At 41.7% G+C, this 14,127-nt stretch overlaps 1 protein-coding gene across 3 annotated transcripts in view; it reads right to left on the bottom strand.

Moving 5' to 3' along the window:
* Positions 1-946: 946 nt before the first annotated feature.
* The window catches only part of LOC139625016 (disco-interacting protein 2 homolog C-like), a 51,271-nt gene continuing 38,090 nt past the window's right edge, over positions 947-14,127 (bottom strand). For all 3 annotated transcript variants that reach the window (XM_071484541.1, XM_071484542.1, XM_071484543.1), the window contains 10 exons: positions 13,562-13,671; positions 13,023-13,153; positions 11,899-12,067; positions 10,583-10,753; positions 9,797-9,858; positions 9,661-9,718; positions 6,120-6,194; positions 5,395-5,569; positions 5,173-5,296; positions 947-4,835 (listed from right to left, as the gene is read on the bottom strand). In XM_071484541.1, the coding sequence (XP_071340642.1) occupies positions 4,583-4,835; positions 5,173-5,296; positions 5,395-5,569; positions 6,120-6,194; positions 9,661-9,718; positions 9,797-9,858; positions 10,583-10,753; positions 11,899-12,067; positions 13,023-13,153; positions 13,562-13,671 (1,328 nt within the window). In that variant the 3' untranslated portion in view covers positions 947-4,582. The remainder of the gene's footprint in view (positions 4,836-5,172; positions 5,297-5,394; positions 5,570-6,119; positions 6,195-9,660; positions 9,719-9,796; positions 9,859-10,582; positions 10,754-11,898; positions 12,068-13,022; positions 13,154-13,561; positions 13,672-14,127) is intronic.

The following is a 14,127-nucleotide window of genomic DNA, read 5'->3' as shown; positions in this document are numbered from 1 at the left end:
CATTGATTGTAAATGTAATGAAAAACTTGTTAGTTTAGGGACAAATTCAATTTACATTTGACATATTCTACAATATTTACATGATTTTAAATAGTTATTGTTCTGATGAAATATAACTGTAACTCTCTTATTCACACTGATTTATTTTTTTGAGGCTGTGTAATTTCTGTTTCCTTTTTATTGCGATCCCTTTCAACTTCAGCCTAAATAAAGATCAATCAATCAATCAGTCAATAAAAAGGTTCTTATCCACCATGGCAGAAACTTCTGAGGTGGATTATGTTTTTTCAGACTTGCAGCCTCTGAACGAAGGATTATAAAAGAGAAAGTAGGAACATAAAGATGGAACAAAGTCAGTGACTCTGACCTTTAATTTCTCAGCTCAACACCTTTGTTAACTTTCAGTAAGACAATATTGATCCTCCCTTGTTCAATAAAAACTTAATTGGAAGTTCTTCTTCTTTTAATGTGTGAAAGTTTTATCTTTCAGTTCTTGCAGGTTTCAGGAAACAAAATGTTAAATTTCTTCAAATCTAATTGACAAACTTTTTACTTCTGGAACAAAATGCACATGTTAGGATTGAACAATATGAGATTAATAATCTGAGATTTTATTTAATAAATATAACATTTAAAATATCTGGTTTTATTGCAGCAGATTAGCGTTTTTGCACCATTTTTACATCAGTGTAATGAAATGCATTGATTTATTGAGACTCTCCTGTTTGGTTATTTCATCCATTCATTTATCAGGTTATATGACAAATATCATTTTATATAGTGTGTTTTTTTAGATTGATAATTGAATAAAAAAACAAATATATTGAAAAATGATTTTACCCATATCGTTCACAGTTCAGCTGTGATGACAAGAACTCTGAAACAGCACAAACCAAGCATGTAATAATAATAATGATAATAATAATAATAATGACGAGGACTAGTCTGAGTTTTAGCCAATCAAAGCACTTTATTGCACTGTATAGTGTGACGGTGAGCCAATAGCAGGCTCTTATAAAAGTGTCATTTAATCTTTTTATCATGTGTACAAAACAAGTCACACACACTTGTACCGTACAAAATCAACACTATTTACATACAATATACACACACACATACACACACACCTAACACACACACACACACACACACACCATGCAGTCTTTCCCCCATCCAGCCCTGAAGAGTCCTCTGGGTTTGTGATGGGACCTCCTTCTTATCGAACATCCTCCACCTCACACACACACACACACACACACACACACACACACACACACAGGGACTGAAACATGACCGCTACGCTGCTACCAACAAACCCAAACTGCTAAAATAGCCAAACAAGCGCTAAGCAACCTCTGATATGCATAAAGATGTTTTTTCCTTCTCATAAAAAGACAAACGATGATAAAAGTGGAACGAAGAAGAACAATGAGGTGACGTCATGAGAAACTTTATCCACAGGATGTAAACAAACGATGCATTGTTCATGAATGATGAATAAAGTTTTCTATATAACCTGCAGTGACGTGTGTCTGTCAGGTTTATTCATTCTCAGAATTCACAGCTAAACAACAGGAACTGATCACTACACCTAGTCTGGGGATAGACGGGTTTATTTTAAAACTTTTCATAGAGTCATTTATTTATCTTTAATCTTATATATCCTTCTCAGTTAGTGCACACAAGGTGGTAGCTGCTGTACCGAGGCCCAGAGGACGTTCTTCACTGAGGGACATGAAGGTGTTTTGTTTGGGTTTGATGTGTTTCATTTTCAGAATTGATTTATAATAATAATCTATAATTGTTCTTCATTAATCATAATATCCTAACTTTCTACTGTTGTTTGAATTCTGTGGTTTGTCTGATCACATTCAGGTTTCAGGAAGTTAAATTCTGGACTTTTCAAGACTTTTTAAACATTTTTTGAAATTAAATTTAGGATGAATTTGAAGGAAATCAACACAAAAGCGACTGAGCTTAAAAGCATTTGTGTAGCTCGGGTTGTGTAGTAGACTTTAGTTGATGTCTCATTTTTTAGTCGTGATGAACTATTTTGACTTTTAACTGAGCTGATAAAAATGTTGTGCATTTTAAAAAATGTTGATTTTACTGTGAAACACCTGTTAATGTGTGAAAACCTGAATATTAACAGATTTCATGGAGGTAAAGTGACTGGTCACTAGACGGTCGATGATGTTTCAGATGTAAACTCTGCTGTACATTTGATTAAGTTTTTTTTTTTAATGTTTAAAAAGAATGAATCTGGTCTATAGATACATATCTGACTACAAGTAGGAGGTTAAAGGTCAACATCAGATGAAAAACCAGCCACAGTTATAAAAAAAAAAAAAAATCCTGTTTAAGAAGCAGAAAAAAGAAAAAGAAACTTTATCAGACTCATTGTGTGTTTGATCTAATTCCACTGATAAAGGTCCTTTCAGCCACGTGAAGGTCACAGGACACAAATTAGAGCAGAGTTTGGTTTGTTTGTGTTCACAGCTCAGACTGACAAACTGAATCCTGTTTTTTTTATCTTTCTTTTCATCCGGATCATAAATGTGTGTGAGGAAACCTGCCGCCACCAAACAAACCACAGAGCTACACAACACACTGAGGCGCAGAAGATTCAATAAATCATTCGTTATTAAAACTGTTGCTAAAAGACAGAAACTACATCTGGAATTTGATGATGATGATGATGATGATGATGATGAGTCCCTGGAGCGAAGAACGGCCTTGTGGGCGTTATTGCTACAATCAGAGCTTTTCTCTGTAAACTTCACCCCTTCATACCAACGGCCTCCAGATGTTGCTGCATCTGGATCCTGCAGCAACAGGTCACTGTTCGTGTCCTCACCTGGTTCTCTCATCTCTGATTGGCTGTGAAACAACACTTCACCTCTCTTTGTTTCACGACGGGGAGTCACAACATTTGTTTCCCATAAACTCCCTTTAAATAGTAATAATATTCTGTCTTTATCTTCTATATACACACAGTGCACTTTGCTTGATGAGATGCTTTGGATGTTTCAGGGACTGAATTTCACACAGTCACTGTCACAGTCAAGAAACTGACAGAGACTGAAGGATCATGTCTTGTCCTCGTGGAGACTTTTGCTTTGAATTAACTCGATATTTCACTTTGCATCACATTTGATTTCAAATAATAAGGTTTCAATAAGGTTTTCAGCTTGTGAAATGAAAATCAGAATCATTTCAAACCCTGTGGTTATGTATTTGTAAACCTGTAAAAAAAAAAATCTACATGAGGAGTTAAAGAGTACAAAGCTACAAAAACTACTTGACTGTTCACATCAAATGGAAATTAATAAAAACTGATTAATATGTCAAGTTCACCAATTTAACATAGAGATTTTAAAAAAATCTTAGTTCATATTGGTTGGTGTTTTTTTTTTTTTTGCATCATCATTTTGAAAATCTAAATAAATTCTGGTTCAGGATGAAAATCTCTTTAAAATATTTTTGGTTGCAAGAAAAAAAAACATCAGGAGGAAACAGCTGCAGAAGAACAGACAAAGAACGAGGATCCAACATGAGAATGAATGTGCAGCAGCTTCTGCTTTCTCAAATCTTTTCTGCAACTTGAATTTCTCAGTATTTTTTTTACAGGTTTACAAAGTTTGTTCATAACCACAACAGATAAGATCAAACCAGATTTAGAGAAGCTGCATTGTGGTTTTCAGAGCCTCTCGGGTCTTTAACTACACACAGAGACACTGAAATCAAATATATCTTTTTTTTTACTTTTTAATGTTTTCAGTCAAATTAAATTTCAGTGTCTTCGGTCTCAATAAAAAAATTTCTTGTCGATCTAAATGTTTAAAATCTGTTTGAAATCAGCGTTTAATTCACATTGAAACTAGATAAAATGTCCCACAGACAGATGAACACACCCACAGACAGAGAGACACACACACACACACACGCACACACACACACACACACAGGGTGCGGGTGGAGAGAGCTGCATACAGGGGCTACTATACCTCATTGTGTTTTAGGTACCTCTCCATATAGATTATTATGTCTATGTACAATATTTATATTTTTACAATAATCTGGTTGCCCCTGTTCTAATTGAAATAATACCACAGATCTGGGAGTTTCTGATTGGACCAGTAAAACGTGACGTCAGACACAGTCTCTAGTGTTTCTCTCTACTTTGACCTCCTACGACGAGCGGAGCCGCCGCCCTGAACACAGTGTTCCCCTAAGGCCTTCTACAGTGACGAGCTCCTGCTAACAGGGGTGTAAAAGTGGTCATAACGCCACTGAGCAATCAATCAATCTATCAGTCAATCAATCAATCAATCAATCAATCAATCAATCAATCAACCGGCACAACACGACTTTAAAGAAAACGGACGACTGAAGACCACACCATACGCAGGTTCAAAAATACAGTACATCTTGATTTTGGGAAATAAATGAACAACAACGGCGATATGCACGGCATACAAACGCATGCTCGCTCTCTCTCTCTCTCTCTCTCTCTCCTCCCCCCGCCCCCCCACACACAGACACACACACACACAGAAACACGCACGCACACACATTCAGGCTACATGTTGTAGGCCACGTAGATGGGGTCTAGCTGGTCTTGTAAGAAGCCGTCGCGGAGGTGCATGCGCTGTTTCTCGCCGCGCGAGTTGATGGGGATGACGCCGATGTCCGTCACCACGACCACGCCCACGATCAGGTAGTGCTCCTCCAGCACCGCCTTGGTCACCATGGGAACCAGGTCCAGGGCTTCCTGCTCGGAGCCCTCCAGCTCCACCACCACCACCAGCAGGTTGGTCCAGGGGAAGACGGCGCTGAGGAAGACAGGCGGGAAACTCATCACCTGCTCTGCTGCTGTTCAGGCTGCAGGCTTCACTCGTTTGGCCACCAGGGGGCAGCAAACCTCCACCACACACTTCCACACACACCTGACATCATCACCTTAAATTTGTCACAAATCTACATGAATATAATCTCGGACTGTGAGTCGAGGACAGAGGTTTATCAGAGCTCGACAGCTGCAAACATCTGCTGGAAATACCTCGATGAACCAGAACATTTGATGTAAAGGTAAAAGTTGGAGCTAAAAGAGGCTGAAGCTCTTCAGAGTTGGTAATGGATGCATGTGGGTTCAGAGTCCTGGAGACCTACCACTCCATGATGCTCTTGTGTGCGCGTATGACGGAGGTCTCGATGTCGATGGGGTGGTACCTCATCCCCCGCAGCTCCATGGCCTCCTCCAGAGCTCCCACCACGAACAGAGCGTCGTGTCTCTCTGTTCACACGACAGAAAAACACAGAGCCTCAGTTGTTGTTGGAGCAGGAGGTGGGAGAAAGAGAGAGAGAGACAGAGAGAGAGAGAGAAAGACGAACCTCCGTTGGCGTCGGTGAGCTCGGTGCGGCGGAGGAAGCCCAGGTAGCCCGTCCTGGCCCAGACCGTCTGAGTGTCCCCGAAACTGAGTCTGGAGTTGAAGTGATCGGACTGGAGAACCTCCTCACCGTAACCGCTGTAGTAACCGCTGCCGTTATGAGCGCTGTGCACCCAGATCTGCAGCAGGAACACAGAGAGTCTGAGCTACAGAAACTTACAACTCAACTCAAGACAGATACAGAGTTAAATCATTTATAGAAACTGCAGATAAACTGGGAGGAAACAGAGAAGGTGAAGCTAAATGAACCTATTTTGAGAAGAGTTTATAAGACTCTCAGAGGAGAGAACGAAGGAGGCAGAGGAGGAGGAAACAGCACGAAGAAAAAACAACACAAAAGAAAAAAGAATGGAGAAAGGAGAAAAAAGAAAACAGAAAAAAAGGAAGAAGAACAGCATAGGGAAAGAGGCAAAGGGAAATAAAAAGAAGACCAAAAAGAGAAATGAAAGAGAGAAAGAAAACAAAAAGAAAACAAAAAAGACAGAGTGGTGAGAAAATGCAACAAATAACTGAGAAAAGAAAAAGGGAAAAAAGAAAAAGGACAAAGGGAAAATAGAAAGACAGAAAATAGAAAATAAAAAAAGAGGAAGAAAGAAATAAACAGGGAAAATAAGAAGAAAAGAAAAAGTCAGACAGAGCAAAGAAAAGATAAACAGTTTGTCTGTCGACCTCTCCGAGGTGAGAGTCTCCCAGGGGTCCCTTGGTCTCTGGGTTGGCGATAATGATACGAACTCCAGGCAGGATCTAAAAAAAAAAAAAAAAAAAAAAAGAAAAAGATATATACATATATTAAAAATAAAATCAGTCGCCATGGTTACAGCTTTGATTGCTGCATGAATACACGTCCAAAAATAGACGCAGCTGTTTACATTTAACAAATAGTCAAAATTCAAGTGTTCACAGCTTCGTCTTCCCAGACGTGATGCCCGGTTCACAGTTTGTTATTTAATACGACAGGTGATGAACCATCACACAGATGTGATCACAGCTCACACTCCACAGTTCATCAGATTCACTCCCACTGAGATTTCTCCATGTGAAACGCTCTGTTCACGAAGCTGTCGAAGAGAGGACGGACTGACTGCCGAACATGTTGTTTCTTCCCTCCTCCCACATACAGTGAGTCAAAATAAACAGCGGGCTGATCGATGACCAGCTCTGAAACGTGACGTCCTCTCTTTGTGTGTCAGCGTGGGGGAAGAAGAACAAGAAGAAGAAGAAGAAGAAGAAGAAGAAGAGGAGACATGAACGTCTCATCAGGCTCCAAGAAAAGATCCGACAGTTTTAATATTTCTGTGTGCGGCTTCAGAGACTTGACTTCTTGTTCCTGAACCATCCCAACCTTCCACATCAACACGAACCATCAAATGTTTTTTCAGATTCCTTTATTTGTCCCATCCCCACGCTTTCACGGAGCCCACTTTGCCCTGGGTTTTGTCTCTCAGGCATCATACAGGTTACTGTCCCACCTTGTCATGGGTGGGTGTGCTGCAGGCTGAGAGGTTTTTCAGGTTAAAAAAAAAAAAGGAAAAATAAATAAATCACTAGATAAGACACTAGAAGGACACTCAGAGAGCGTAGACTTCCACCAAAGCCAATGTCAAACAACATGCTCCAGACTCCAGAGAGAAAAACACAAATTCGTTGTAAATGATTTGGATCTGCCCCAAAATTTAATGGGTTCGTCGCTGGCCCATCCTCCATCCCCCCATTAAGTTCGGTGTAAATCGGTTCAGTACTTTTTGTGTAGTCCTGCTGACAATAAACAGACACAACCTCCTTGACAGAGGGAACCAAGGTCATAGAGGATTTTCAGGAGATGCAAACCCTGGAAATACTGGACCTAAAGTAAACTCTTTGACAACAGCTGTCAACAGCTGGTTGAGTTGATGCATTAACAACTTTTCCATCTCAACAGTCATGATGAATTCACAGGGAGCTGATTATTTCATCACAGATACACGTGACTGACTTTGTGTTTCATGTCTGTAAATCCTCTCTTCTTCTTAAAAAGTTATGGAATGGAGACCAAACGTCTCCTCTCCCTCCGCCGACTGACTGCTTTATATTTAGACGTTGTGCGGCGCCGTCGTTGCTCCTGCCGACCTCACTGATGAGCTTCAGTTAGTTGCTAAGAGATCTGTAATGAAACTGAAATAAGTGCTGCTCAGAGATCAGACGAGTACAATGCAGTTTGCTCCTGGATTAAAGCAGCAGATTTGAGGAGCCTTCAGTGCTGACTTGCCTCCTTTGCTGCAGAAAGACGGTTTTTAAAAAGCTTTGAGGACATTTCCTGGTTTCCTCAGGCAGCTGCAGCCGGAGGGAGCAGGACTGAAGCACATGTTGCTGGGTTTTGCATCTTATTTTCATTAAATCCATTTAAAAGCATGACTGAAGTTCATCTTGCACATCAGGGTTAAATCATCTTTTTTTTCATATCTTCAGTTTAATTTCTATTTGTTGGTTTGACACTTCTGTGTCGCACTGTGCCTCGTTTTTCTGCCAGTGTCACACATGATGCATTATCCTCCAATAAATGAGAAAAGTTCATAGTTGGATGATGAAATTTCAGCTGCTAATGAAACAATTTAAACAGTTAAAACAGTTAAATGTGAATTTATACTAATGGCTTTGCCACCTGTCTGCACTTGAAGACAGAAAAATACTTTCTTATTTTAACTACAGTTTGTTTACAAAAACTAATGAGGTTCGGGCCAAAGTTCAACTTCTGTTTGATATTTCCTGCTCTTCTCTTTTCTGTCACTTCCACTTCCCGACGCCTCATTTACTGCAGGTTAAGAGGTTTTCTTCCGACGCCACCTGACAGCCTCTGATGACTCTCCAGACTAAAGGTCAGAGGCAACCGACAATCATGTTTGTTCTGACCTCACCTGTCTGCAGTGATGTCATGGTGTGCTCCAGGGCGTGTCAGTACACTGTGACATCACTGATGTGGGCGTTTTTAAGACGTGACCAATGAAATGGAGGAGGATGAAAATGCATCATGGGAAATGTACTTCTTTTTTCTTTTTTTTGTTGGTTTTAGCCACAAAAAGGTTTTTAAAGTTGCGGTTTGGACAATGGGTGACAACCTGAGTGAGGGGAGCGATACTGAAGCAGATTACAGCTGTTACCTGGATAAAAACAACAAAATAAACAACTTAGAAGATTCAGCTAAGCTTCTAACCATCTAGTTAAGGTTCCGGTTGAGAGGAGGAGGAGGAGGAGGAGGAGGAGGAAGGGTGAGCCAGTATCACTATAGCTAGAGGTAAAGATTCAGCTGATGCAACGCTGTGAGGAATTCTTAGCTTCTGAAGCAGATAGAGACTCGTAAGAACAAATATTTGAGAGCTTAAACCTTTGACTTTTATTGTCAGTCATTGCCTTTACCCTAATGTTCATCAGCATTTTAAAAAATCAATAAAAAAAAAAAGTTGAATTGAACTGAGAATGTTGACAAATGTGTGTGTGTAAATTATTTACAAAAAGCCAAAGGTTTAAGCTCTCAGGGGGGTTTTCACAGGTTTTAGTGAAGGTCAGGTTTTTCAGGAAACCCTCAGGTTTCAGGAGGCTGTTTTCACACAGCGCTGAGGTTTTAGTCTCCGGTCTTAATGGGTTCAACTTTAACCAGAGAGAGCACTGACTCGTGATTTCAACAAAACAGGATGGAAATAAACAATCACGACCGCGGACACTCATCTGAGTCCTTGACGTGACCAAACACAAATGAATCTTCTCATGTGAGACAGAAATGAAATCTGAAGCTTCACCCTGGACAAAGACTTCAGCTGTGAACAGCATCTGTCTGATAAATCTGCAGCGACGCCCACACGTCCACAGACAGACTCAGTGTGGACTGATTTGACTCACTGACTGTGGGAGGACTCGCAGTCCAGAGCAGAAATAACTCGGAAATCTTCTGTCATTCAGTTTGCTGTTTTCATCTCGTGTCCCTGAATGATTATTTCACTGTGTGTCCACGTGTTGTGTGTCACTGATTCCCACAAGGAGTTTTATTTCAAAGAAAAATGAAACTTTAATGTCAAGTTTAACGTGGTTTAGTTTGTTTGTTCTCACGTCAAATTTTGCACCGGGGAAAAAAAACATCTGCATGGCAACAGAGAGTTTTAATATTCAACAACAGTGAGAAGGAAGTTTGTTTGTGAACGTGTTAGATTTGCCGTAGAAACAAGAGCACACGCGGACTCACCTTTCCAGACTCCATCAGCGGCAGACTGTGAGGAGAACCTCTCTCCACCAACCGAACCCTGAAACACAACAACTGTGTCAACATCACGAACAGGAGGAAAGTCAGAGGCGACAGAAGATGGGACGGAGGGCGGTACCTGTCATGGCGCAGCGCTCTCATGTCCACATACACGGTAGTGGGGTCCGGTCCTGAAGTGCCCTGCGGCCAATCACAACACAGAGATAGTGAACATGTGACTTCCTGGGTGTTATACAGACTGCACAGGTTTCTACAGTTTACAGAGATGGAAATAAGATGGAAACAAAGACCACTGGTTCATTTATAGACTATAAAAATATACTGAGGGTCCACATCCAGCTGTGACAGAGAGTAAACATCACTGAGACCCCCCCACAATAGAGGAACAGACAGAGAGTTAACGTATAGACAGTATACACAACAGTATAGAAAGTATACACAACAGGAAAAAAGTTACCTTTTCACTTCACCTAGAAATGAACAGATTTAATAAGTTATGGTCAAAATCGGTTGACAAATTCATTGAACCCTGCTTGTTTTTTCTGTCTCGAGACTTCAGTAACTTACTGGATTGTCTAAAATAATTATGGGAAATTCTACTGGACGATTTGTGACCACAAAGCTGTTTCTCTGTAAATGTTCTCAACTATCCAGTAAATACAAAATTGCAGAATTACATACAGTCTTGGTTCTTTCTTTTTGTTCTACAACAACATAATCCTAAACAAGAAGATTACTTTGACTCTAAGTTGATGTAAATTGAGTATTTGTGTTTTTATTGAAGTCTTTATGTGGCTGTGAGGCTTCAGAACGCAGCTCCAGATGATTTCGTAGCACAGCGTGCTCCAGCACAAGACTCCATTCAAATTTGGACCCGTTTCTGAGACCACAGTGTTTTTTGTACCTGCAGGCAGATGGCCAGGTTGACTCTGCAGCCGAAGGCCGTGCTGACAGATCTCGGGTGAAGGCCGAGGTCTTTGAACAGCTTGGAGAAGGAGTGTGTGAGCGACATCCTGGGCCTCTCCTCTGCCACCACCACGCAGGCCCGAACCCGGGACAGATCCAGACCCCGAGCCTGGACGACAAACAAATCTCGTCAGGAAGAAGGAGACTGAAAGTCCAGGCTTGGTTTTAGCGTGTTGTCATGACGGTTCTCACAAAGAAAAGAAATAAAACTATGTGAGTGTGAAAAAGCCAGCGCTCAGCTTTCAGTTTCCATGGAGACCTAAAGACAGATAATCACTAAAATTAACTCGGCGGCTTCCATCAGTGACCAATCAGAGGCCTCTGTGACTCCAGCACTCAGACGTGGCCTCAGGGTGAACACAGATGGAGTTTATTACAGACGAGTGAAGTGAGACAGAGGCAGAGTCTGCAGGCTGCAGCTGACGCTTCGGATTTAGATATAAGACAACTGCTGAGTCTGTTTCACCTGATGCATCTTGGGAAAAGTGACCAGGAGCCACGAGATAAAAGCAGGGAAAGTTTTGCCTCTGTTGCTGGAGGATTCATCAGCTCCAGTGGGAAGAGACATCGACGCCTGTGCTTCCTTAAATGTTTTTAACACGGATAGGAAAATGATGTTGTCAGTTTATAAACCTTCCACTGAATGCTTGGTGAGGTGAGACAACTTTTATCAGCAGGTTCTCCATCAGAATAAACCACAACCTTCACTCACAGTCACAGTTCAGGTGCAGCAGGACTGAAAACTCCTTCTTCCTGTTTGGAATAACCTGCTCGATTTATGCTGAGTCTGGTGCTGTGTGTTTTATTGTATTGTGTATATTGTTGCACTTGTGTTGTTTCTATCTGTTTTTATCTGTTTTTATCTGTTTCTCTGACTGAAATCAAGGTTCAATCTGAATCTGAGTAGATAAAAGTAGTTGTTTTTTTTACTGGTCTTCTGGACTCTGTGTTTCTGATTATATGAGAAAAGAATCATCAACAGTGTTATGTTCCTAATATGTGGCCCCAGGTTGCCTGTACAATCAGGTCAGCAGCTCCACATGTTCAGTTCACTACAGTGTCACTACAGAAATAGCAGGAACTCATTTAGGATGTGGTTTCCTTTCACATTTGTATTTATAGATTTCTTTTTTTTAATTTGCTGTGGAACATTTGCACAATGTTGTAAAAAAAAAAAAAGGTTCCTGTAAAAATTTCCTGAAGCAAAAAAACAAACAAATGCCACAGATTTGCTGGTGTCAGTGCTGTGCTGACCTTGAGCGCCTCGGTCTGCAGGCCGAGCCCTTTGGTGCACAGCTCCATGACGCTGTAGGAGCAGAAGGTGTCTCGCACCCTCAGCTGGCTGACGGCCAGCAGCCACAGCGCCGGGTTGGACTCCAGCTCCACCGGAGGGATCAGGATGGACTGGTGGCCCGAGTACACACTGCAGAGGACACACACTCCTCAGTTCATGTCTCTCTGTGAGACCTGAAGGTTTTTAATGCTGCAAAACACTCACAACAGATTTAAAAATCTAAATATAGAAACAACACAAATTATATAAGTATATGTGCATGTGTGGCTGACACATCTCTTTGATATGTAGGAGCTGGAGGACACGTTCACTGGTTCCACCCACTGACGATCTGGTGATGTACGCTCACATCGTCTTACCGAGGAGATATTTAATGATTACATGCAGTGAAATGAACATTTATCTGTCTGGAGAGATTCTCATACTGAAGGTGATTTGCAGCCTGTTTTATTTAGACGACGCTGAGCAGCAGAAGCTGAGGAGAAGCCAAGCTCAGAATTTATGAGCGGGGAATTAAAAAGTAACCAGACCTGAGATCTGGATCCAGGATTTAAGATTTAAAGACGGTCGAGCTTCAGAGAGTCACAGATAAACACGGCCGCAGTGAATCTGTGAGGCCGGACGACATCGATCAGAACCCGAGTAGAACACGAACCAGCATGAATCATGAATCATGAATCCGGCGTGCACCGTATGGCCAAATGTATGTGGACACCATGAGCATTAATCTGCTGCTCTAACAGCCTCCGCTCTCCTGGTTTCAGTTCCAGTTCATCCCAAAGTATCCGGTAGGTTTAAAGTCAGGACTCAGTGCAGACCAGTCAAGTCCTTCAACACCAAACTGAGAAAACCATTTATTTCTGGATCTGCTTTGTGCATCAGGAGCTTGTTAAAAGATGAAAGGAGCCTCCCTGAACTCGAACCAGTGAAGCCTCAGACACAAAAACACATGAAAGAGTTTGGCCACACAGTGAATCTGACATCATGACTGAATGAGAAAACTTCTAAATCAGTTTAACTCTGACTACTGTACATACTCAATGGTGTGCAAGTGGGTGGGGACACATTTAAAGGTTGCACCGACCTGCAGAGACACCAGAGGACGAAGCCGAGGCCGCAGTAGGGATCCAGACAGATGGCCACTTCCCTGGACGGGTACAGCTCACACTGCAGCTTCACCGACCGACAGAAGGCTCCAACGGCATTATGGGACATCTGGGAAGTGGTGAAAAAGGAGAGAGACACAACAACACACACAGAGACAAACAAGGAACAGGATGGAGGGTCGGAGAGTCAATACACACGTTACTGAAGCCGATTTTAGACATTTTCTGAATTCACAAGGACACACTTTACTTCTGCCTGTTTGTAAATGTGTCGTCCTGCAGTTCTCTGCTCCACAGCAGTAAACATGTGTCTCTGGGGGGAGGACGCTGATGTTTACCACATATACACTTTCCTGTATGTACTAAGCTGTGTGTGTGTGTTGCAGTGCTGATAGATGAATTTCCCTGAGGAGTGAAAAAGTAATGAATAAATGAAATAAGGAGAAGTGGGTCCGGGCGGCGGGACCAGAGGCTGTAAGCAGTTTGGCTGAGTGATGAGGATTAACGCTGAGCTGACCTGAACTCCGGCCAACATGCCGGTCGTCGACACACTGAAGTCCAGATAGGCCAGGCCATCAGGGTTGGTGGGCTTATAGAGAGCCGGAGGCTTCTTCTTTGGCAGGTCATCTGCCGCGCGCGCACACACACACACACACACACACACACACATTTTAATTTCATTACACTCAAGAGGACAGTCTGCTCAGTTATATTCATTTCAGAAACACTGACCTCAAGTTGAACCCACAATATTACTACAGCAGTCAGAGAAATAAATTAGACTGACCATTCACTTTCATGGACATGAAATAGAACATTTTTCATGCTCAGTCACCTCGTTGTTGAGAGGTGCAACACAAATACACTTTACTTTGGATATAAACAACTCAGACTGTGAAACAGTCACGAAACACTGATTCTCTCTGGTTCATTTCAGGTTGTAAACGTGCTTCAGTTAAAGGTGCTATATGTAAGTTTTCGTTAGCGCTACATAGCTAACGTTAGCATTAAGAGTTCAGCATCGAACTTCAATCCTTTACTCACCAACAGCTGTCTCCAGCAACAGCAATGTTTTTCTTTTGC

The sequence above is a fragment of the Trachinotus anak genome, unplaced genomic scaffold (assembly GCF_046630095.1).
Source record: "Trachinotus anak isolate AG129_WGS33_773 ecotype Australia unplaced genomic scaffold, CSIRO_AGI_Tana_v1 ptg000009l, whole genome shotgun sequence".
In the NCBI taxonomy this organism is placed as follows: domain Eukaryota; kingdom Metazoa; phylum Chordata; class Actinopteri; order Carangiformes; family Carangidae; genus Trachinotus; species Trachinotus anak.
Note: the sequence above shows the minus strand (reverse complement) of the source record. Positions and strands in the feature narration are given on the sequence as shown.